Raw genomic sequence first — 26,276 nt, forward strand, 5'->3', positions numbered from 1 at the left:
TCTTCAATCCTGGAGTCACAATGGGTGTAGCACAATAATAAATGCATACTGATCCACTTTAGGCATACAATAAGGGAGTACTTGCCCTATACCTCACAGATGACCCTGCCTTAAAGCGGAGTAATCATCCCTAAAGGGGCGCCCCCACATATTGGTGACTGTCCCTACAATAAAAGAGTCCCTTCCTAATCAATATTGCCCGATTAATGTTGTCCTGACACGTTTCCCTAATGAGATGTCACATAGGTTCATCAGGGGACAGTGTATAAGATGCCTGGTGACTTGGCTGAGAGATAGCGCCAGCATGTGGTCCTGGATGTGGCCCATCTGTGAACTCACACAGAGAATGCTGTCAGTCACTGATTAGGACCGCCCATATTGCAGCACGCCAGACCTGCAGGGTATTGCAAAGTGAGGTCATCGGTTATGAGCAATCGAGGGTTACTCACTGTTTGTAGGAGAACCCTGGGCAGGCATGCGGCAGTGAAGGAGAGGCTGACACAAAGTTCCTCTGGGGCACACTCTGTATGTAGGGACCAGGCCTGATGGTGTATGAGGTGCCCTGGATGTTGCAGGTGTTTTGAGTGCCTGGGGCAAGGTACCTTTAAGGATCGTGATGCCAGTGCCTATAACGGTGGCACAGCGATTTCCAGTTGTAATAAGTGAGGTACACAGATAGTATGGTGAACCAAACGATGCTTTACTTTCAACAGTCCAACTTTGTACATACAAGATGGTAATGCAGTCCCTTTTGTCATATATTTCACAAGCAGGCTTATTTCTCAACAATGGCAGGTAATAATCTTGCAAGATACTTGGAGGGTAAACAATTAATGCTTCACAGACCAGGCTGCACTATCCCACAGCTATTCTGGCTGGCTGTATGCCAAGGCCCGGATGCCTAAATGCTGGCTTTAATCCTTGGTACTTAATCTTCCTCCCGTATTGACCCTTGCTCTCACTTTATAGTACCTCTGTCCATCAGCTTACTTATCTGAGCTGGTTGCACTGGCACTGCTTGGCTGGAGGGTAACTGCAGGTTTCTCCCAGGAGGACCATCCTTACTACTAGGGTTACTTCTTCTGTGCTAGCTGGATTCAGGATCTCCAGGCAGGCTGTACTTCTCCACTAGCCTCCTAGTGGCAACTAGAAGCCTGGACTATCTAGCTGCATGTCAGGAGGAGGCCCTCAGCATATCTCTGGCTGGTGCCTTCTCACTTCTGTCTCCACAGACTCCTGACTATGACCTAACCCCTCCCTGTCTGGGCCTGGAAATTTATACTAGGGGCTCCCTATCTCCCTCTAGTGTCTAGGATGTCTAACTACACCCAAATAGGCCTGCTGAGCATATAACAGGGGAAACAACACATGTAAAAACACATTAAATGCATATAGGAATATAACATTACTGTCCCTTGTGAGCAGAAGTAACACATGACCCAATTAACCCTTGTGTAGTGCCCACTCCTACCTAGTGGGACACTACATACCCCCATGCTACAGCGTTGCCCGTTCTCGGAGCAACATAAAAGGGGCCCTGCCCAGCTGGATACTGCACCTGAAAGAGAAAAAGAGTGCAAAGCAGGAAAATACATCCACATTTGCAAATTACATATGCACATCAGGCAGTTCCACTGGCTAAGGAGCAAGTTCGGTGAAAAGGGGCGTTGTTCTCTTCTCTCAGGATAATGTAAGGGAACAGGGGCACTGACCTGGTGCAGCGTATCAATAATACCAGGATAGTCCATATTAAAATTTTAAATGCAAATTGTCCATAATAAAACAGTAGTAGTCCATAAAATGCAGAACAAATAACAATTCTTGGAGTCCGTACCCAGGTTTTCTTCTTGTAATTTTTTTTTGTTCAGTGCAAGTGATAAGAATAGCCCCCCCCCCCCCCACACACACAGCAGAGCCAGTAGGGCAGAATCTCAGAGGCCCACATACGTTAGAGTCATCTCTGGGCGCATTTCTTTTAAAGTAGCAAAATCTCAGAGGCCCACATATGTTAGAGTCATCTCTGGGCACATTCCCTTGAAATTTAAGTTGTGTAATAAAAGTCACAGCACATAAAAGTAGTCCACATCATTCAAAATGGCATATAAAATCAAGTGCTGCAAGATCCTTTAATCAACCTGAAAAGGGGGTTAAAGGGTTAATAGTGCAGACAAAAATAGGCACAACTGGGTTTTTAAGCTCTGAGAAAGCAGGCAGGAGATCCGGTTAACAATATGGCCTTGCTACATTTGGTATTTTCAGTGGCCTACCACCTCCACTGATCCGTGGGTAACTGGCAGCAGCAACAGAGGGCCAAAACAAAGGACTCCTGTCCTGAAAGGGATAAATCCTCTTTAATAGGGTCCCTTGGCAAAAAGAAATCAAATCAATGGCCTAGCAGGCCAACTCACAGGGGCATGTCAAATCCACTTGGCATCACAGTGGTACTCCCTGGTTCCATTTGTAAATGTGGCCTGTATTGAGAGTCAACAGGCGGATGGGTCCACAACACAGTATTGGGGGGCAACTGCAGCATAAAAGGACCCCTAATTGGTATTGGCCCCATAGGCCTAGGGGTAATCACAGTTGCTGACCGCACCGGTCCAGGCATAACAATTGTGAGCTGCTGCACTGGCCTGGGTACCGCTGCTGCAAGCGGTCCGGTGGGTTCAGGGACAACTGGCTCTGCGCGTCGGTGCACAGCATAGGAGGGCCTTACCGCAGGTGCTGACACTAAAGGTGGCCGGCTGGCAGGAACAGGCACTCACCTCAGACCCGGAGACGTCCGAGTCCTTAAGTCCACTTTCTTTCTTCTTAGGTGGAGTCTGGATCCTGGCGGAGGCAATCCGGCGCAGTTCCCGTAGCTGTTGCTCCAGCCGTACGATCAGGTCATCCAGGCTCTCGGATTCGGGATCGCTGTCCTCCGATGTCGCTGCCGGCACATGCGAAGTAGATGGCGCATCCTGCGCAGCCGCTGCAGGTTCAGGTGAGGCATCCGCTCTTTTCCCCTTGTGAATATTATCCAAGGAAGCATGGAATCGCTCTAAGTCTTCTAATTCCTTCATGGTCTTTTCTCTGCGAGGCAGCTCAGGTGAGGGCCATGGGCTCACCCTCTTTTCCACCACTGTAGGTTGCCAAAAGACATTCGGGCCAATAAAGGAGCCCCGCTCTTGAAAGGCATGATGGGACGGTTCTGGAGAGCACGCTGGTTCACGCTCGCAGACAGTGTAGTCCTCATCAGTCCTCCGGTTTCTTCTTAGGACGGGTCACAGCAGGCGTAGGCCCTCGGCAGGGGTGAATTCCACTTCCTCTTCCTCGCGGAGGTTGTGCATATGCTCCGGGAGGTAGCTCCTCTTGACGGACCTCCGGTTTACATACAGGTCCCTGCCGGTGGTATAGTCCTTTATAAAACCGAAGCCTCGGTCCTTGTCAAATGCCACTACCAACCCCATTCTCCTTTCCAGCTGGGGTTGGTGATCAGTGTGGCGCTCGTGAACAGTCTTGGCCAGTTCTTCAAAGTAAATCTTAGTCTTAGTCGTCTTTTTGATTGCTGCCTCCCGGATCTCTGCCATTAACGCCGGACCATTTAAATGAGGGCTGATAAAAGTCTCTCCATGAGCCATAATAGGTCTCAGGCTGCGTCCTCGGTGGCGGGCAGGTGGGTCTCTCCGGTCCCTGGAAGTAGGCCGGTGGAGCGTTCTCTTGCTCTACACCAGTAAGGTTCATGTTTAAATCCTCAGGTGCCGACATCCTTGCAAAGCAGTCTTCCCTGGTCAACATGCTCGATCCTTCTTTGGAGAGCAACAGGGCGGCACCAATAATTGCAGACAGATCCTCCCATTGCTCTGGGAGGCCGCCCCCAGGTACTCCAGCATAGGGGAGGCGGAGTCCATCACAGCAGACATGCAAATGTCCAGACAGGGCGGTGGCGCGGCCATATAGCCTTTCCCGCACTTTTCAGCAGAAGGCGCCAATTTTTACCGCCAATAAAGTATGAAGATGATGCAACAATTAAATCCAGTCAGGTTAAGCGGCTATCTTTGAGCAAAAATGCTGTCTATTCACTGACAGCAAGCGGTGGCTAAATAAGCAGCAAACGGTCCATGCAATATACAGTTCTTCACACCGCAATTATTCGAGTTCTTTGGCTCAGCAATTTCAAATAAACAAGTAGGGCTTGTCACTTTAAGGGCAAATAACGGCACAGTTTTAATTCCACAATGGCGAAAGAATAATCGTGTCCTGTTCGTGATGCCAATTTATGCAGCACGCCAGACCTGCTGGGTATTGCGAAGTGAGGTCACGGTTATGGGCAATCAAGGGTTACTCACTGTTTGTAGGAGAACCCTGGGCAGGCATGCGTCAGTGAAGGAGAGGCTGACACAAAGTTCCTCTGGGGCACACTTTATATGTAGGGACCAGGCCTGATGGTGAATGAGGTGCCCTGGATGTTGTAGGTGTTTTGAGTGCCTGGAGCAAGGTCCCTTTAAGGATCGTGACGCCAGTGCCTGTAACGGTGGCACACCGATTTCCAGTTGTAATAAGTGAGGTACACAGATAGTATGGTGAACCAAACGTTGCTTTACTTTCAACAGTCCAACTTTGTACATACAAGATGGTAATGCAGTCCCTTTTGTCATATATTTCACAAGCAGGCTTATTTCTCAACAATGGCAGGTAATAATCTTGCAAGATACTTGGAGGGTAAACAATTAATGCTTCACAGACCAGGCTGCACTATCCCACAGCTATTCTGGCTGGCTGTATCCCAAGGCCCGGATGCCTAAATGCTGGCTTTAATCCTTGGTACTTAATCTTCCTCCCGTATTGACCCTTGCTCTCACTTTATAGTACCTCTGCCCATCAGCTTACTTATCTGAGCTGGTTGCACTGGCACTGCTTGGCTGGAGGGTAACTGCAGGTTTCTCCCAGGAGGACCATCCCTACTACTGGGGTTACTTCTTCTGTGGTTGTTGGATTAATGGTCTCCAGGCAGGCTGTACTCCTTCACTAGCCTCCTGGTGGCAACTAGAAGCCTGGACTATCTTGCTGCATGTCAGGAGGAGGCCCTCAGCATATCTCTGGCTGGTGCCTTCTCACTTCTGTCTCCACTGACTCCTGACTATGACCTAATCCCTCCCTGTCTGGGCCTGACATTTATACTAGGGGCTCCCTATCTCCCTCTAGTGTCTGGGATGTCTAACTACACCCAAATAGGCCTGCTGAGCATATAACAGGGGAAACAACACATGTAAAAACACATTAAATGCATATAGGAATATAACATTACTGTCCCTTGTGAGCAGAAGTAACAAGTGACCCAATTAACCCTTGTGTAGTGCCCACTCCTACCTAGTGGGACACTACAATATGACTCCTTTGCTCAGTGTGAGTAGAGATTTAGATGATGTGACAACTCGGGGTCACTTAGCTCTCCTGGATCGCCATCTCCTCAGCTTAGGCTGCCTGCAGCGTTTTGCTGTCCGCTTGACGAAACTGAGCCAAACGGATCCGTCCTGGCACACAATATAAGTCAATGGGGACGGATCAGTTTTCTCTGACACAATCTGGCACAATAGAAAACAGATCCGTCCCCCATTGACTTTCAATGGTGTTCAAGACGGATCCGTCATGGCTATAGAACACGTAATACAACCGGATCCGTTCATGACGGATGCATGCGGTTGTATTATTGTAACGAAAGCGTTTTTGCAGATCCATGACACATCCGCAAAAAAATCTAGTGTGAAAGTAACCTTAGACGGTTGGCTCTGTTTAAGAAGCTCCTCCAACACTGCAGATTTTGCAACCAGCTTTATTGTCACTTTCACAGCAGTAAAAACAGAAAACATAAATCCTCGGCCGCTTGGCCACTAGCTACACAGTAGTTCTCCCTCTCTATCGGGATCCGGGTCTATCACCCAGCTCCCTAAAACACCACGCAGTGCTTACCCCACACAGGGTCAGAGGGTCCCGACTCCCACAGGCCTTGGTGCAGCTGGCTTGTTCCCCAGACTGGGAGCCCTGATTGAGGAGCCCAGCCCACATTTACCAGAGCTCCTCGGCTGCCCCTCATTAATAGCCTGGGGTACACACCGAGGAAAAACCCTATTTTCCCAACCTTTCCTCTGGGTGAGATACACCATTTTAGCGGCTCCCTTATAAGTTATAAATCTTTTCCAACAGAACTAGATATTTTATAAATCGGCTCAGCAAATCCTGCTCTATAACATGCTGCCTGCAGATTAGACAGCATTTTCATTGTGATAGGTTCCCTTTACGGACTCTTTCACACGACCGTATGGCTTTTTCAGTGTTTTGCGGTCTGCTTTTCACGGATCTGTTGTTCCGTTTTTTTGTTTCAGTTGTGCTTCCGTTTCTGTTCTGTTTTTCCATATGGCATCTACAATATACAGTAATTACATAGAAAAAAAAATTGGTCTGGACATAAAATTTTTAATAGATGGTTCCGCAAAAACAGAACGGATACGGAAGACATACAGATGCATTTCCGTATGTGTTCCGTTTTTTTTTGCGGACCCATTGACTTGAATGGAGCCATGGAACGTGATTTGCAGGCAATAATAGGACATGTTCTATCTTTCAACGGAATGGAAAAACAGAAACGGAATGCATATGGAGTACATTCCGTTTTTTTTGCGAAACCGTTGACGGGAAAAAAAGACGGTCGTGTGAAAGAGGCCTAAGGGTGAGTTCACACTCCTTCTAGTTATTTCAGTTTTTGTTCAGCTCTGTTAGAGGAGCTGAACAATGAAAATAACAGAAATGCTGGATTCAACATAATAACTGACCTGAAAAGACTCCATTGACTACAGCGGTTTCCGTTTGGGATCCTGTTTATTTTTACCGGACAAAAATGGAGATGCTGAACAAAGCCTCCAACACAGATGTTAACAAGCCTTAGGCCTCTTTCACACTACAGTATGTTGCATTCAGTGTTTTGCGTTCCGTTTTTCACGGATCCGTTGTTCCGTTTTTTGCTTCCGTTGTGGTTCCGTTTCCGTTCCGTTGTTCCGTTCCGTTTTTCCGTATGGCAAATACAGTATACAGTAATTTCATATTAAAAATTGGGCTGGGCATAACATTTTCAATTGATGGTTCCGCAAAAAACGGAACGGATACGGAAGACATACGGATGCATTTCCGTATGTGTTCCGTTTTTTTTGCGGCCCCATTGACTTGAATGGAGCCACGGACTGTGATTCTCGGCCAAATATAGGACATGTTCTATCTTTTCAACGGAACGGAAAAACGGAAATACGGAAACGGAATGCATACGGAACACATTCCGTTTTTTTGCGGAACCATTGAAATGAATGGTTCCGTATACGGACCGTATACGGAACGCAAAAAACTGACCGTATACGGAACGCAAAAAACTGTAGTGTGAAAGAGGCCTTAAAGTGGGTTTCTTATATAGACAACTCCCATCTTTATGCCCTGTGAGAGCATCCGGATATAATAGAGTGGAATTCCCAAGGAGTATGCAGAGTAGGTGACTTTGTAGGGGGATAGGCAATTTATGGATTAATAAAAATACTGTAGTGTTCTTCCTTTAAATGTTTTACCGTTCATGTTACCCTGTATAAGTAAGAATACTAGGGGATAGAAAGGTACAACAGAGAACAATTAAATGAAGAAACTATCATATTGAACTTTAGGCAACAAGGGGGCATCCATTCCGAAACACTGTCTTGGACATAGACCCCCCTCTTAATTAACCAATGAAGAGCCTCTGTAAATAGAGAGTGAACCCCACCCATTCCTTATCCATACATTCTCATTCATGTCCAGCCCCTTTTGTGCCCGCCACACAGGAAGGATGCCTCCTTAGTGCTCCTCACAATTGTGATCACTCCTTAGTGCTTCAACACAGTAAGAATATACTATTAGTGCTGGCCTCACCATACCCTTAGTGCCCTCCACACATTGAAGGTGCCCCCAAACATTGGTGTTGCCATCTTAGTGCTCCTCTGACAGTAATGATGCACCCTCGGTCCCCCAACACAGTATGCTACTTCTTTAGTGTCTCTGACATAGTGTGATGACCAGATTAATAACTATCTAGTCCTGAACGAAACTCATCCCTTACTGCAGGCCCGTGCTGTCTGTGGCTCACGGCAGGTGAGCTGAAGTGGCTGCATTGTGCCTTTGCCAAACCGCTGCAGGTGGAGCAGGGAGCTAATGGCATCCTTCTTCAGCATTGTACTTAACTATATATGGGTCCTCAGGACACAGATGCATTTGGAATTTGGACATGTTCCTGTCATCCCGGACAGCACCTGAAATCTGAGACTGTGCCACTGGATCCGGGAAGATTGGAAGACTAGCTGGAGGACACAGTCTGCATGGGCCCTAAATCATTGTGGTATACAATGAAGGGAACACATGGTGGCCTGGTTCCTTTCATTGTATTATGTGTTAATAAAGTTATCTTACCTGGTAATAGGTGTCATCCATGAAGATCAACAACAATTTCTTGTCGTTTATCTTGATCTTCACCATCATTGGATGGCAGCCTAATGGTAAAGGCAGGTGGACACCTATAAAAGAAGAGAAATAACGCATTCTCGGCTTTGAAAAGGAAGCTGTCCCTCCCACCCGCCCTATAGAACTGCCTTGTTCAATTATTGGGGTAAGTCACTCATACTGTATGTTGATGTGTTCTTATGAGAGTAAGTTAACAGTTATCAATAGTTTTGTAAATAATGGAACACCGCGGCCTAGATAATCCACTAATAAATCTCATTTCATGGAACAAAAGAAATGTTATCTTAAAATATTTTAATGCTTAGTGTCAAGTTATTTTAATGAAAACTGGAACATATGCCACCATGTCTATGCATTACACGGACGGCCCATTCCTGACCAACTACCAGTGGCCTGGCACCATATATGGGAGGACATGTCGTTGAGATGTATATATGGGGTGCATGGCATAACAATGGCTGGCACTTTATGTGGTGTGTGGTACGCTCTTGGCCTAGTGGGGCATGGGGTTAGAAATTTGTATAGGAGGGTGTGTAGTTGGACTGTATAGGTGGCAGGCAACTCTGGTCTATAAGAGGGCACACAGCTGGCACTATGGGGGAATTTGACTGGTACTTGGCATGATATGAGTTCAGTGGTTTTCACTGTATATGGGAGCATGTGACTTTTTCTTTATGAGGCCTACTGATGAATTTTTCATTCTCAAATAGCGAGAATTCTGAGGCTCAGCCCCCTCACCCCCTTCTGCTGGTGTCCTATCACGATGATCACACATGGACTCTGGTTCAAGAATACTGATACACTCTCAAACACTAGAGGGCAGCCTACTGTTCAAGACGCATCTCTATATCCTGCATCGACAAACCAATAAGTACTGTGGATGCAAGGAAGCATGCTGGAAATAATATATGTATACAGTGTGATTGTAATTTCTTATCTTGTTGATTTAAGATTTGCTGTTAATGGATTTCTCTGAAGATAAGCAGTTGCAGTGTTTGCTGTTAATAGGTGTTTGCTGAGGAACACATATATAAGAAGAAGCAGATGCAGGACACAACCATCAAAGTTACATTCTGAGTGTTGACTTGATTATTTAGCACCTCGGTATAGCAGCCATGGCAAACCTAGCATTCTGCATTCTGGTTGCTTTTGCAGCGGTTGGGCAACTTACTGAAGCTCGAAGAATACCATTACAATATGGACTGGTAAGAGCTAAGATAATGGAATGTGGTCATCAAGGAGAGGGGCTTTATACTGGTCGCATCACTTATGTGTTTTAGGTAATAGGAGGACAATAGAGGGGGGCCTTCCTGAGAGCACTATTGTAAAGGCTAGCCAGGAGAGCTGCCACAAACAGAGGCTCTTATTCTGATAGACCAGTACTATCCGTTTATTATAAGGATGCCTGCTTACTTCAGTGGGTGCCTTGTAATACTCCATTTCCCTTTGGGTGCAGCCCCGATAACCAGTACTTTGTAGGGGCTGCCCTTTCGAATAGGAAATTAAGGGGTAGCTGGACAATTAGCTGTAATCCGCATGTGGATCCCGAGTCCCAGGCTGCACCATGTAAGGACACCCTTTGGGTGAAATGAGCAGTCTAGTGAATGCTAAGCAGATCATTATTAGATCCTCATCAATGGCAACCACCTTGGTCTAGGGCCATCATCAAGAAAAGCAGCAGCTGGGCACTTCTTTATTGTCTAAAATCAGAGAGTGAAGCATGTTCATATTTTTTAACATTTTCTAATTGCAGATTTAGATTTTTTTATTTTTTTAGTACATGATTATGGGGGCAGCCATCTTGCCTAAGCTGCTGTTAAAGAGGTTATCCCAGGAAAAGTATTAATAAGCAATAAATAGGGCATTGGAAATTAACTATTATTGCAAAATACATGCAATAAAAATATTGTCAGTTTTTTCATGTACATTACATTTTCCTTTTTGGTGGCGCCCCCTGCTGTGTATCCTTATGGTCCACCTTCTTTTGCATTCAGTGGTGCGCTAAGGCTACTTTCACACTAGCGGCAGGATGGATCCGACAGGCTGTTTACCCTGTCAGATCCGTCCTGCCACTATTTCGCTGTGCCGCCGCTCCATCTCCATTGACTATAATGTTTATGGGGACGGAGCTCCGGCGCAGCACGGCAGTGAGAGGCCGCCAGACTATAAAGTCGGACATGCAGTACTTTTAGTCCGGCGGCCTTTCGCCACGCACTGCCGTGCTGCGCCGGAGCTCCGCCACCGTCCCAATAATAGTCAATGGGGTTGGAGCGGCGGTCCGGCGAAATAGCAGCAGGACGGATTCGACAGGGTGAACAGCCTGTCGGATCCGTTCTGCCGCTCAGTAGCTTCCCTGCTCCCTCCTCTCAGTGTTGGTGTAGTGATCTCATAGTGAAGCGACCTAGACGCCTTTCATTCATTCATAGAAGCATACAACTGTAGACAATGGAGAAGGAAATTGGGCGAGGACATTATATACTATATTTATATCTGGGGCTGGGAGGGACTATTTTCTATGCAGGGGAGGAAGTTATTATCAGGAATTCTGTAGCTGCTGCTGCTCACCTACAGAAAAGGAAAAACATCCTCCAGATATGCGAATTAAAAAGAAAACTTTAAAAATGAGAAGAAATACCCTATTTAGCAGCATTTCAATATATGTTTCACAGCAGCCATGTGGCCATTAGCAGCAATCGACATGACATTTTCTGTGGGAGAGTTCATTGTGTGCAGGTCATTGTGCAGAGAGGGGAGTAGGTCAGCTGTGACCATCAACTATTGTGATTATTGGATACTATGCTATCTATACAGAGGGATTACCTGTCTGTAATCCTGCATGTGACGATCATAAGATGACTGCTGAAAGATGAGTCGTACGGAATGGAAAGTTTCAGCCTATTATTAGGCTCAGTGGCCAGAGTGAAAAAGCAGGATTATTTTAAATATACCGTATTTTCACTTTATAAGACGCAGGGGGGGGGGGGGGGTGGCAGTGCATCTTATGAAGCAAATTCTGCCATTTTTACTCTGGTGATGCTGATACATCGCCGGCCGCTATGCTGAACAGAGCAGCCTGCGATGTATCAGCGGGGAGGGAGGAGGGGCTGGAGGCCGGCAACTGGTGTTGGAATCGCGACAGGGCCCGGTGTAGTCACTATACTCTATTACACTGGGCCCCACTCACAGCAGTCTTTATATGTACTGTGTAGTCATGGCAGCTTTGTTAAAGTAGCGCAATCATCTGTAGTACTTACTATCAAACTACCATAGCAGGCAGGCCGGCAGCGTAACACCACTCACTCCGTCACGCGCCTGCTCCTCCTACATTATTAATGAAGCAGGTGGAGCAGGCGCGTGACGGTGTGAGTGACGTTACGCTGCCGGCCGGCCTGCCTGCTACAGGGCCCGGTGTAATAGTGAACAATGACTGCCCCGCCGAGATTCCAACAGCAGTTGTCAGCCTCAAGCCTCTCTATTGGGGGGGTCACTATTTACACAGGGACACTGTTATGGGGGGGGGGGGGATCTGTGGATGACACATATATAGCATAAGATGTTATATATGTGTCTTCCACAGATCCCCCCCATAGCAGTGTCATCCATAGATCCCCCATAACAGTGTCATCCACAGATCCCCCCTAACCATGTCATCCACAGATCCCCCTAACCGTGTCATCCACAGACCCCCCAACCGTGTCATCCACAGATCCTCCCCTTACCGTGTCATCCACAGATACCCCCATAACAGTGTCATCCACAGATATCCTCATAACCGTGTCATCCATAGATCTTCCATAACAGTGTCAACCACAGATATCCCCATACAGTGTCATCAACAGATCTCCCATAACAGTGTCATCCACAGATCTCCCTATAACAGTGTCATCCACAGATATCCCATAACAGTGTCATCCACAGATATCCCATAACAGTGTCATCCACAGATATCCCCATAACAGTGTCATCTACAAATATCGCCATAACAGTGTCATCCATAGATTCCCCCATAACAGTGCGTTATCTATAGATGCCCCATAACAGTGTCATCCACAGATATCTCCATAACAGTGCGTCATTCACAGATGCCCCCATAACAGTGCGTCATCCACAGATGCCCCCATAACAGTGCGTCATCCACAGATGCCCCCATAACAGTGCGTCATCCACAGATCCCCTCCATAATAGTGTCATCCACTGACCACCATTAGTTCAAAACCCACCAAAAGCACACCTTTTAGTTCAAAATATATTTTTTCTTATTTTCCTCCTCAAAAACCTAGGTGTGTCTTATCATCAGGTGCATCTTATAAAGTGGAAAATACGGTATATAGGGCCATGGATGCATAAACAACACCAACATTTCTTCACCAAAAATATTTAATCAGTAGGTTATTATCTGATGGCACGTTCCCTTTAAAATGGTTTTTCAGGGTTTAAAAACTTAGAACTCCCTTCATTATTTACACAGGGACAGTGCCATACATGTGCCAGCAAGGACTTGTCAGTCATAGTCAATTTAATAGAGATTTGCGGCACACAGCTTTTTTTGTCTGCAATTTATGGCATTTTATTCATGTTATATCACATGATCCAGTAATATCTAAGAAGCAAAAATTAATCACATATATCAGATTTGGCAACCGGACGTTTCGGCCTGTCAAGGCCTTCCTCCGCGGTCTATTATCTCAATGCGGCTTTGACCGTAAGAGCCGCATTGAGATAATAGACCGCTGAGGAAGGCCTTGACAGGCCGAAATGTCCAGTCACCAAATCATGCATGCTGTTAACATAAGGTTAGGGCTAAACGACAACATTTGTCACGCAACTATTTTTCGCAGTAATGTCGTGCAACATTTTATAATGATAGTCTATGGTGACGCACTGCGACATGCTGCGACTGCAAAACGACAGTTGGAAAAAACCTGGATGGGTTTTTTGCGACTGTTGAGTCGCAGCAAGTGGCATGTGGCAGTGCAACACCATAGACTATGATTATAAAATATGTCGAGTGACATTACTGCGACATGAATGTCGCGCGACAGATGCTGCAGTGTAGTCGTACCTTATAGGTGGCTGTGTAGTCTTAGCCTAAAACTGCATGGTTCTGAGGTAAAGCAAGCATGGAGAGACAATGTTAAGTATACCAGAGCAATAAACAGGGTATTACATATCATAGCATAGGCAACTAACTATACATTACAAAATGAGCCTCAGGTTTTAAGTGGAAATTTTTTAAAAGTAACATAAAATCTATTAATATTCACTTTTAAAATAACCAAAAACAGAAGTGCAGAAAAGTCCTCTTTTTCGTTTCAAAATACTGAAAATTATACTCTTCACCACTAGAGAGCAGCCTACTCTCCTCAATTCATCTCATTGAAGACCAGGGTAAGGCCTCTTTCACACTTGCGTTGTCCGGATCCGGCGTGTACTCCACTTGCCGGAATTACACGCCGGATCCGGAAAAACGCAAGTGAACTGAAAGCATTTGAAGACGGATCCGTCTTCAAAATGCTTTCAGTGTTACTATGGCAGCCAGGACGCTATTAAAATATATATAAAGAATCCCAGCAGTCGTGTCTTAGTGCAAATCAGATGTCTTTTATTCCATAAATGAAAAGACCAGGACCAGGTTTCGGCAATGTGCCTTCGGCAATGTGCCTGTTGATGAAGGCACATTGCCGAAACCTGGTCCTGGTCTTTTCATTTATGGAATAAAAGACATCTGATTTGCACTAAGACACGACTGCTGGGATTCTTTATATATATTGCTGTGGATTGACGTCCTCTCCCGTGCAGCGTGCACTTGAATGTGAGTGCTGGTTTCTCTACATCAAAAAGGACGCTATTAAAGTCCTGGTTGCCATAGTAGTAGTGGGGAGCGGGGGAGCGGTATACTTACAGTCCGTGCGGCTCCCGGGGCGCTCCAGAGTGACGTCAGAGCGCCCCATGCGCATGGATGACGTGCCATGCGATCACGTGATCCATGCGCCTGGGGCGCCCTGACGTCACTCTGGAGCGCCCCGGGAGCCGCACGGATGATAAGTATGCTGCTCCCCCGCTCCCCACTACACTTTACCATGGCTGCCGGGACTTTAGCGTCCTCGCAGCCATAGTAACCATTCAGAAAAAGCTAAACGTCGCATCCGGCAATGCGCCGAAACGACGTTTAGCTTAAGGCCAGATCCGGATCAATGCCTTTCAATGGGAATTAATTACGGATCTGGCCTTGCGGAAAGTCTTCAGGATTTTGGGCCGGAGCAAAAAGCGCAGCATGCTGCGGTATTTTCTCCGTCCAAAAAACGTTCCGTTCCGGAACTGAAGACATCCTGATGCATCCTGAACGGATTTCACTCCATTCAGAATGCATTAGGATAAAACTGATCAGGATTCTTCCGGCATAGAGCCCCGACGACGGAACTCTATGCCGGAAGACAAGAACGCAAGTGTGAAAGAGCCCTAAAACATCTAGTCTTCATGAAACCATTTGACTACAATATGATCGCCATTTCTTTATCTTACTGGTTTAATACCTGGCTTTGATGCTTGATAGATTAACAGTTGTGGTGTTTTCTATATTGATTTAGGGATGAGCGAATCGACTTCGGATGAAACATCCGAAGTCGATTTGCATAAAACTTTGTTTCAATACTGTACGGAGCAGGAGCTCCGTACAGTATTAGAATGTATTGGCTCTGGTGAGCCGAAGTTATTACTCACCAGAGCCAATACATTCTAATACTGCACGGAGCTCTCGCTCTGTACAGTATTAAAAATAAGTTTTATGCGAATCGACTTCGGATGTTTTATCCGAAGTCGATTGGCTCATGCCTATTTTGCTATATTCGCCTTTGGGGTTTATAAGGAGAAGCAGATGTACAGGATCAGTGTATAGCAGCTATGGTAAAGCATGCCTTCTGTGTCCTAGTTGCCTTGGCAGCATTAGGACATCTATCTGAAGGTATGATCGTAATTCCATGGTGGAGACTCGCTATGGTAAGAGCTGACATGATGCATCACTTACATCCCACCGATATGCTGTTCACAACTTCACTATTAACCCTTTAAGGCGTTTTCGTTTTGCTCTCCCTGCCTTCCTAGAGCCATAACTTTTTAATATTCTGTTCACATTGCCACATGAGGGCTTGTTTTTTGTGCGAAAAGTTGTACTTTCCAACGCCACCATTTAATATTGCATATAATGTAATGGAAAGCGGGGAAAAAATTCCAAAAGGGGTGAAATAATTAAAAAAAAAAGCAATTCCACCACAGTTTTACGTTTTTTATTTACGATGTTCGATGTGTGATAAAACTGACCGGTTACTTTTTCTCTACAGGTCAGTACAAATCCGGTGTTACCTTATATGTATAGTTTTTCTTGCGTTTTGATAGTAAGAAAAAAATGTAAAAGTGGGAAAAAAATCTGTTTAATTTTTTTTTCGCCATATTTTGACCCCTATAACTTTTTTGTAATTATTTGTATGGAGCTGTATGGGGGGCTCATTTTTTGCGGGGCAATCTGAGCTTTTCATTGATACCATTATGGGGTGTGTGTGACTTTATGATCACTTTTTATGAAAAAAATTGTAGAAAATGAAGTGGCCAAAAACGTAGATTTGCATGCTTTTTTCCATCTTGCTGTATGGGGAATATATTTTTATACTGTGCTGTGGGCGTTTTCGCACATCGCGACACCCATGATGTGTATTTTTTAATTTTTTAATTTTTTTTAGTTCTTTTATTTTTATTTTGGGAAAAGGGGGGTGATTTTTTTTAGCCTTTTATAGTTCCCATAGGCAACTATAACATGCAATCATCTGATTCTTCTATTCTCATAGACTCCAATGCACTTGCATTGGAGTCTATGATAATTTTACTAGTTTCCTATGGAGCCCTATTACAGGCAAGGGCTCCATAGGAAATACTATTCAGCAGCCTACTGTCATACACGCTCCGGCTCCTTCGATCGCCACACGGGGGAGCCGGAGCACAACTGAAAGTGAGCACTTTTGGTTTCAGCGCGCTCAGATGCCGTGGTCAGGATTGACCACGGCATCTGAGGGGTTAAATGTCCGCGATCTGCATTACTGCCGGTTGCGGACATGAGCGACATGGGTGTCTACTAGAAGAAGCATGTACCGCGCTGGGCATGAAGGGGTTAATCAGAAATTAAGACATTTTTATTTGGCCATATTTTATGGGATAGCAGATAAGCCATCAATATCTGATCAGTGGGAGTAGCTCCATTGGAAGTAGACATGGGAACCTCCATAATGGCCATTCACTCTCAGGGGGACAGCAGTGAAGTAACCAGCTGTGGTCACTACAAAATGAATAGAGCTTTGTAGTTCTATTTCCCGCACAGGAGCTACTCCCCAAAGGCTGATACGAAACCCTGCTGATCTGATGTTGATGGCCAATCCAGAAAACCCCTTTAAATTCCCAATTTACCAGTTTGTTTTTGGAGTGTGTGAGAAAGCTGTCACGAGGGTGTCAAGAGCCACGTCTGACTCCGTTATACCCGGGGTCAGGAAGTCGCAGCGGGTGGCTGCGCGCTCTATGCCTAAAGATCACGGTGTTTCTTAGTGTTTGTTTTCTGTGTTTGCCTTGCTATCCTTTTTGTCTCACTCAGGGATCCGTAGCTTCTCCTCCTCAGCTGTTTCTTGTCTGCCACTCCCAAACTCCTTATATTCTCCTCTCACACTTCTCTTGTTGCCAGTTATAGAGCTTCCTGCCTGGACATCTATGCTGACCCACTGGAGCTGAGAATCTGGTTGTTGTTCCAGAGTGCTACCCTCCGGATCCCTGTTGGGCTTTTGTTGTCTCCTGTTGTTGCCCACCTGGGATTATATGTTTAGTTTGTATTGTCTGTCCTCCCCTTGGTGTTTTCCTCTAGAGCTAGTGGTGCGGACTAGTGTTCCCACCGCCCTGTTCACTATCTAGGGCTCATCCTAGGGAAAGCCAGGGTTTTAGGCACGTGATCGGCGTACGGGTGAGGAACCCGTCTAGGGACGACAGGGCAGCCAGGTGCCAGACGCAAGGTGAGTCAGGGGTCACCACCTTCCCTCTCACTAGGGCAGGGCCTCCCTCTGTTCCTCCCTCCGTGTCACGTATGTGACAGTTACGCCGATCGTGATATTATAACTGGCCCTTATTTTTTGAGAAAAAATAAAAAATAAAAAAATTATTTAATTTTTTTTTCTCTACTTAGAATCCAATATGGATCCTATTGCTGCTTTGGCAAAACAGCTTCAAGGCCTGTCTTTGGAGGTGGCAGGATTGAAGGCGTCTGTCCTCCAACAGCAGCAGCAAATGCAGCAGACCGTAAGCCCAGCGGTTGCTATGGGTAACCAGGTTGTTACAGAACCCAAGGTTGTTCTTCCTGACAGATTCTCTGGGGGAAGGGACAAATTTGTGTTGTTCCGTGAGGCCTGCAAATTATATTTTAAGCTGCGCCCTTACTCCTCAGGTAATGAAGAACAGCGGGTGGGGATTGTTATTTCCCTGCTTCAGGGGGACCCGCAATCCTGGGCGTTCTCGTTACCCCCTGGTTCCCAGGCTCTCCGGTCAGTGGAGGGATTTTTTGGGGCTTTGGGTCTCATATATGATGACCCTGACCGTGTCGCCCTGGCTGAGTCGAAGTTACGGAGACTCCTACAAGGAGATCGGCCAGCAGAGGAATATTGCTCAGAGTTCCGTAGGTGGGCTACGGATACTCAGTGGAACGACCCAGCTCTCAGGAGTCAGTTCTGCTCTGGGTTATCTGAAAGGGTTAAGGATGCGCTGGCGCTGTATGAGACTCCCCTTTCCCTTGATGCTGTTATGTCCCTCTCTATCAGGATAGATAGACGTCTTAGGGAGAGATCGAAAATTCCTGAGCAATCGGTAACCTCTCCCAAGCAGCAGTTAGTCTGTACTGACTTGGATGAGCCTATGCAGCTAGGAGGAACTTCTCGTCAGGTCCGTCCTCCTGAGGTTCGCCGTAGGTGGGGGGCTTGTTTTTTCTGTGGGGAGAGGGGTCATTTCATTAATGTCTGTCCCTCCTTTCCCAAAAACAAAAGACCGTCGGAACTACTAACCCCAGGCTGTGCGGAGGATGTCAGCCGGGGGGTATACGTTTCCTCCATACGAACATCTCAATTTGTGTTGCCAGCGGTTATTGTTTTTGGCGCTAAGACGGAGACTATTTCTTTTTTTCTAGACAGTGGTGCAGGGGTAAATTTGATAGATGCCCATTTTGCCCGCACTATGGGTTTGTCTCTCTGTACGCTGCAGAGACCCATTCCCATATTCGCTATTGACTCTGCTCCTCTGTCTCAGAGAAACCTCACTCACGTTGTCCATAACTTACATCTTCGGGTAGGGGACCACCATAAGGAGCGTCTTTCATGTTACGTTCCGGAGGGTAGCACTCTGGAACAACAACCAGATTCTCAGCTCCAGTGGGTCAGCATAGATGTCCAGGCAGGAAGCTCTATAACTGGCAACAAGAGAAGTGTGAGAGGAGAATATAAGGAGTTTGGGAGTGGCAGACAAGAAACAGCTGAGGAGGAGAAGCTACGGATCCCTGAGTGAGACAAAAAGGATAGCAAGGCAAACACAGAAAACAAACACTAAGAAACACCGTGATCTTTAGGCATAGAGCGCGCAGCCACCCGCTGCGACTTCCTGACCCCGGGTATAACGGAGTCAGACGTGGCTCTTGACACCCTCGTGACAAAAGCAGAGAAGTACATAAATACTTCGTGGAGATGTTGCCTATGGTCAGATTTAATCCCAGGACACACCTTGGTGTATTAGCTCTAAACCTCAGCCCAGCCCAGCTCAAAATGCGTCAGTGTTATCTGTGCGCTCGGCAGTTTATTGAGGGATTTCATTCATGATGAGTTGGTGTGCTATTATTGGTTGATAACCCTTTTAAACTTTCAATGTTTCCCACAGGACTTGAAGAGTATTACATGGGAAAACTGTGATTCAGGCAAACTGCCTGGAACAATCAAGAGTCTTTCTATTAGCCCCGACCCCGTCTCTATCCCCGGAGATGTGACCGTCTCTGTCGTCCTGAACACTGAGGTGCCCTTAAGTTCTCCCCTCCAGGTGAGCTAACATCCTGAACTTTTCATGCCAAGTCATGAGGTTTTCTACTGCTACAGGCCCAATGTTGTAGGAAATGTCCGAGCATGCTTACAAACTGAGATTAAAACACTTATCCAACCTGAGACCACAAAGCCTCACCTTCTCTGCAATGGATATTTCAGTTCTGTTTGTTGGTGCCTCTCCTAGTACCTGGGGCACATGTCCCACCAACCCTTCCCTAGCTATGTCCCTGTTTTGGATGACAGTTCCCTCAATCGTTTCTGGTTGTCTATCCTTGTAAGGTCTCATGCACACGACCGTTGTTGTGGTCCGCATCCGAGCCGCAGTTTTTGCGGTTCGGAATCGGACCCATTCACTTCAACGGGGCTGCAAAAGATGCGGATAGAACTCCTTGTGCTGTCCGCATCCGTTGCTCCGTTCCGTGGCCCCGCAAAAAAAATATAGCATGTGCTATTCTTGTCTGTTTTGTGGACAAGAATAGACATTTCTACAATTGGTCGCCCGTTCCGTAAATTGCGGAAGGCACATGGGCGGCTTCCGTTTTTTGCGGATCCGCGGTTTGCAGACCGCAAAAAAACTAACGGTTGTGTGCATGAGGCCTAAGTCTAGCCCACAAAACTGGTGTCACTTATAAGTGTCGTATACTGAATTATATACCCAGTACTTCCCTCTGTATTCCAGATCAAAATTACTGCTGAGAAGGAACTGCTGGGCGAGTGGTTGACTGTTCCCTGTATCGATAAGTTTGGCAGCTGCACCTACAATGATATCTGTAGCTTGCTGGATGCTTTCTTCAAGCCAGGACAGCAATGCCCAGGACCCCTGGCAACCTATGGCCTTCCCTGCCACTGTCCATTCAAAGCTGTAAGTATTCTTTGCTGCTATTGTGGCAGCACTTAAAAATTCCATCAGCATGTAAGTGCTCAAAGGGGTTGTCCAGGATCCCCTTAGTCTTGAGTTAGCCTCCCTAGGATGGTTGACCTAATAGAAGACTCATACATACCTGGTCCTCGCCTCTCTGCTCCTGTGCCCTGGTTGTGGTCAACAATCTGATCCCAGGTTTGTTGACTTCCAATTGGGATGTGGATAGGATCACGTGTGCTGCTGCAGCCAAAAACTAGCCTCAGCAGTGATGTGTCCTCAGGGGATAGATGCTGTGTTTTGCGTTCCGTACACTGAACCATTCATTTCAATGGTTCTGCCCAAAAAAACTGAATGTACTCCGTATGCATTCCGTTTCCGCATTTCCGTTGTTCCGTTCAAAGATAGAACATGTCCTATTATTGCCCGCAAATCACGTTCCGTGGCTCCATTCAAGTCAAACGTTCCGCAAAAAAAAAGGAACACATACAGAATGTACTCTGTATGTCTTCCATATCCGTTCCAGTTTTTGCTGAACCATCTATTGAAAATGTTATGCCAAGCCCAAATTTTTCTATGTAATTACTGTATACTGTATATGCCATACGGAGAAACGGAAACACTACTGAAATAAATTTAAAAAAACCTGAAAAACTGCCTGCAAAACACTGAAAAAGACATACGGTTGTGTGAACAAGCCCTAATTCTAAACTCCAATATCCAGGGACCCCACCCAGAGCCTCCAAAAATTCATCAAGACCATCCATATAAAAAATGTAATGCAGGGTTCCCATACTCCATGATGGATTATCAACTCCCACCTGCTATGACAAGGGCAAATACAAATATGACCACCACAACATGATACATAAACTGCACTGAACCACATCCCACCGATCTGTCCAGGAATGCCCACAAAACTTCCAGAAAATCCCATCTTGGAGAACATTTGCAGAAGCTCATGCCCTCTGAGATCTGTTTTGCAGTACAATCCAGATCCTTATCCCAAAATTGGGAGACCCAAGTAGTATTCTTCCTACTGTTTCATTGTACCACATAATAATTCAGTTCTGTTTTACCTTTTTAGGGTTCCTACTCTCTCCCGACCACCAGTTTTAAGATCCCAAACATTTCTCTGCCATCCTGGATGGCCGATGGGAGTTACAGAGTAACTGGAATTCTGACCCACCAAGATAAGGAGATTGGATGTGCTAAATTAACCTTTTCTCTGTCATCTACCTCCTCCTGGTGGTGGTAAAGAGAAGACCCTGCAGCTGCCTGCGACAAAGAAGATATTTCATATCCAAAATGATTTCCCTATATCTGATACCACCGACAGCCCCACTAGCAGCCTCATTCACACTGTACAAACACATGTATTTAAGGACTAGTCTGTAAAGACAGATGCAGCAGATCTGATTTTGTCATGAATAAAGTGAGACCTGTTGATATGCACAAAAATAATGCAGCCCCAATGTTGCAAATGACAAACTCAGCTCTACTACATCTGTATGGCCATGCTACTCACACGTCTCCATAATGGGTATTATGAGAGCCCGGATACATTGAACTTGTGACAGCTCCACTTTTTCCTTCTTGGTTGCAGCCTGAAATACTACTGTCCTGCATGTTTCATCCCCTGTCCTGGTAAAGAATAGCCCCTGAGCACTACAGGCTCTGTGCACCTAACAAAGAGGCGATCATGTTCCTAATGCAAGGCTGATGGTGAAAATGGTTTGGTCGAAAGTGCAACCTTGGAGCAAATGTCCACATCAGCAGCACAGAAGTAAAGCTGTTATCAATGGTCAGAATGAACAGATGCATTAGGACTTCACTAGTCTTCCCAGGATCTGTTACTGCTGCCCCTATAGAGTGACGCTCTTGTTAATATTCAGCCTCTATTTATGTACTGACTCTATATAATTCCATCTGTCTCAAAATCAATCTTCAATCACCACCAATAAATCTGTTACTACTTAAATATGTCTCTGTGCTTTATGTAAGGGCCAAGTCATGTGGGGTGCTCTTGATAATTATGATGAAAAGTAGCAACTCTGTTATGAAACTGGATGTGGGTAACACAAGATCCACTATTACAAATAGGTTATGAGGACAGGTACTCCCCCTCCCTGCACAATGACCTCTGCACGTTACACTCTCACAAGTTATTAAGTAGTTTTCAGACTCCATCATTGTCTGACAGCACTGCCGACCATTCAGATGTACAATAAAGTACCATGCTTTCTCCACCAATCAGAAAGCAGCCCTGCCAAATTGAACCACCCATGAGGTTTTAATAAGGTCACGAAGTGGACTTGGATCTCCACTAATGAGAGAGCAGCACTAGATATAAGTAGCAGCAGATGTCTATGCAGCATGCCCAGCAGAGGAGAGGAGTGATAGTAGATAAGAATGGTGATTGTAGTTGTTACTTACTGTGACGTTCCACTAGGATGTGCAGTGATGCAAATGGAACATCTGTTCATTTGGGAAATTTAAAGAATATAGTGGCTCACCCTCTATGTGACAGGGAAAGGTGCTCTTGCTCAGAAAGTAGAGTTGAGCGGACACCTGGATGTTCGGGTTCGAGAAGTTCGGCCTGAACTTCCCGGAAATGTTCAGGTTCGGGATCCGAACCCGATCCGAACTTTGTCCCGAACCCGAACCCCATTGAAGTCAATGGGGACCCGAACTTTTCGGCACTAAAAAGGCTGTAAAACAGCCCAGGAAAGGGCTAGAGGGCTGCAAAAGGCAGCAACATGTAGGTAAATCCCCTGCAAACAAATGTGGATAGGGAAATGAATAAAAATAAAATAAATAAAAATTAACCAATATCAATTGGAGAGAGGTCCCATAGCAGAGAATCTGGCTTCACGTCACCCACCACTGGAACAGTCCATTCTCAGATATTTAGGCCCCGGCACCCAGGCAGAGGAGAGAGGTCCCGTAACAAAGAATCTGGCTTCATGTCAGCAGAGAATCAGTCTGCATGTCATAGCAGAGAATCAGGCTTCACGTCAGCCACCACTGCAACAGTCCATTGTCATATATTTAGCCCCAGCACCCAGGCAGAGGAGAGAGGTCCCGTAACAGAGAATCTGTCTTCATGTCAGCAGAGAATCAGTCTGCATGTCATAGCAGAGAATCAGGCTTCACGTCAGCCACCACTGCAACAGTCCATTGGCATATATTTAGGCCCAGCACCCAGGCAGAGGAGAGAGGTCCCGTAACAGAGAATCTGTCTTCATGTCAGCAGAGAATTAGTCTGCATGTCATAGCAGAGAATCAGGCTTCACGTCAGCCACCACTGCAACAGTCCATTGTCAGATATTTAGGCCCAGCACACAGGCAGAGGAGAGAGGTCCCGTAACAGAGAATCTGGCTTCATGTCAGCAGAGAATCAGTCTGCAAGTCATAGCAGAGAATCAGGCTTCACGTCAGCCACCACTGCAACAGTCCATTGGCATATATTTAGGCCCAGCACCCAGGCAGAGGAGAGAGGTCCCGTAAAAGAGAATCTGGCTTCATGTCAGCAGAGAATCAGTCTGCATGTCATAGCAGAGAATCAGGCTTCACGTCAGCCACCACTGTAACAGTCTATTGTCATATATTTAGGCCCAGCACCCAGGCAGAGGAGAGAGGTCCCGTAACAGAGGATCTGGCTTCATGTCAGCAGAGAATCAGTCTGCATGTCATAGCAGAGAATCAGACTTCACGTCACCCACCACTGTAACAGTCCATTGTCATATATTTAGGCCCAGCACCCAGGCAGAGGAGAGAGGTCCCGTAACAGAGAATCTGGCTTCATGTCAGCAGAGAATCAGTCTGCATGTCATAGCAGAGAATCAGGCTTCACGTCAGCCACCACTGCAACAGTCCATTGTCAGATATTTAGGCCCAGCACCCAGGCAGAGGAGAGAGGTCCCGCAACAGAGAATCTGTCTTCATGTCAGCAGAGAATTAGTCTGCATGTCATAGCAGAGAATCAGGCTTCACGTCAGCCACCACTGCAACAGTCCATTGTCAGATATTTAGGCCCAGCACACAGGCAGAGGAGAGAGGTCCCGGAACAGAGAATCTGGCTTCATGTCAGCAGAGAATCAGTCTGCATGTCATAGCAGAGAATCAGGCTTCACGTCAGCCACCACTGCAACAGTCCATTGGCATATATTTAGGCCCAGCACCCAGGCAGAGGAGAGAGGTCCCGTAACAGAGAATCTGGCTTCATGTCAGCAGAGAATCAGTCTGCATGTCATAGCAGAGAATCAGGCTTCACGTCAGCCACCACTGCAACAGTCCATTGTCATATATTTAGGCCCAGCACCCAGGCAGAGGAGAGAGGTCCCGTAACAGAGAATCTGGCTTCATGTCAGCAGAGAATCAGTCTGCATGTCATAGCAGAGAATCAGGCTTCACGTCAGCCACCACTGCAACAGTCCATTGTCATATATTTAGGCCCAACACCCAGGCAGAGGAGAGAGGTCCCGTAACAGAGAATCTGTCTTCATGTCAGCAGAGAATCAGTCTGCATGTCATAGCAGAGAATGAGGCTTCACGTCAGCCACCACTGCAACAGTCCATTGGCATATATTTAGGCCCAGCACCCAGGCAGAGGAGAGAGGTCCCGTAACAGAGGATCTGGCTTCATGTCAGCAGAGAATTAGTCTGCATGTCATAGCAGAGAATCAGGCTTCACGTCAGCCACCACTGCAACAGTCCATTGTCATATATTTAGGCCCAGCACCCAGGCAGAGGAGAGAGGTCCCGTAACAGAGAATCTGTCTTCATGTCAGCAGAGAATTAGTCTGCATGTCATAGCAGAGAATCAGGCTTCACGTCACCCAACATTGGAACAGTCCATTGGCATATATTTAGGCCCAGGCACCCAGGCAGAGGTTCATTCAACTTTGGGTAGCCTCGCAATATAATGGTAAAATGAAAATAAAAATAGGATTGAATGAGGAAGTGCCCTGGAGTACAATAATATATGGTTAAGGGGAGGTAGTTAATGTCTAATCTGGACAATGGACGGACAGGTCCTGTGGGATCCATGCCTGGTTCATTTTTATGAACGTCAGCTTGTCCACATTGGCTGTAGACAGGCGGCTGCGTTTGTCTGTAATGACGCCCCCTGCCGTGCTGAATACACGTTCAGACAAAACGCTGGCAGCCGGGCAGGCCAGCACCTCCAAGGCATAAAAGGCTAGCTCTGGCTACGTGGACAATTTAGAGACCCAGAAGTTGAATGGGGCCGAACCATCAGTCAGTATGTGGAGGGGTGTGCACACATACTGTTCCACCATGTTAGTGAAATGTTGCCTCCTGCTAACACGTTGCGTATCAGGTGGTGGTGCAGTTAGCTGTGGCGTGTTGACAAAACTTTTCCACATCTCTGCCATGCTAACCCTGCCTCAGAGGAGCTGGCCGTGACACAGCTGCCTTGGCGACCTCTTGCTCCTCCTCTGCCTTGGCCTTGGGCTTCCACTTGTTCCCCTGTGACATTTGGGAATGCTCTCAGTAGCGCGTCTACCAACCGTGCGCTTGTACTCGCGCATCTTCCTATCACGCTCCAGTGCAGGAAGTAAGGTGGGCACATTGTCTTTGTACCCTGGATCCAGCAGGGTGGCAACCCAGTAGTCCGCACACGTTAAAATGTGGGCAACTCTGCTGTCGTTGCGCAGGTACTGCAGCATGTAGTCGCTCATGTGTGCCAGGCTGCCCAGGGGTAAGGACAAACTGTCCTCTGTGGGAGGCGTATCGTCATCGTCCTGCCTTTCCCCCCAGCCACGCACCAGTGATGGGCCTGAGCT

At 46.5% G+C, this 26,276-nt stretch overlaps 1 protein-coding gene across 1 annotated transcript; it reads left to right on the forward strand.

The window, feature by feature from the left end:
- The first annotated feature begins 2,862 nt into the window (after positions 1-2,862).
- Positions 2,863-22,377, forward strand: LOC122926491 (ganglioside GM2 activator-like). Its single transcript, XM_044277877.1, has 4 exons — positions 2,863-2,983; positions 19,450-19,605; positions 20,287-20,469; positions 21,554-22,377. Exons 1-4 carry the CDS (start codon positions 2,951-2,953, stop codon positions 21,722-21,724), a joined length of 543 nt encoding a protein of 180 aa, XP_044133812.1. The 5' UTR covers positions 2,863-2,950; the 3' UTR covers positions 21,725-22,377.
- The last annotated feature ends 3,899 nt before the right edge of the window (positions 22,378-26,276 follow it).

The sequence above is a fragment of the Bufo gargarizans genome, chromosome 2, assembly GCF_014858855.1.
Source record: "Bufo gargarizans isolate SCDJY-AF-19 chromosome 2, ASM1485885v1, whole genome shotgun sequence".
Lineage (NCBI taxonomy): Eukaryota > Metazoa > Chordata > Amphibia > Anura > Bufonidae > Bufo > Bufo gargarizans.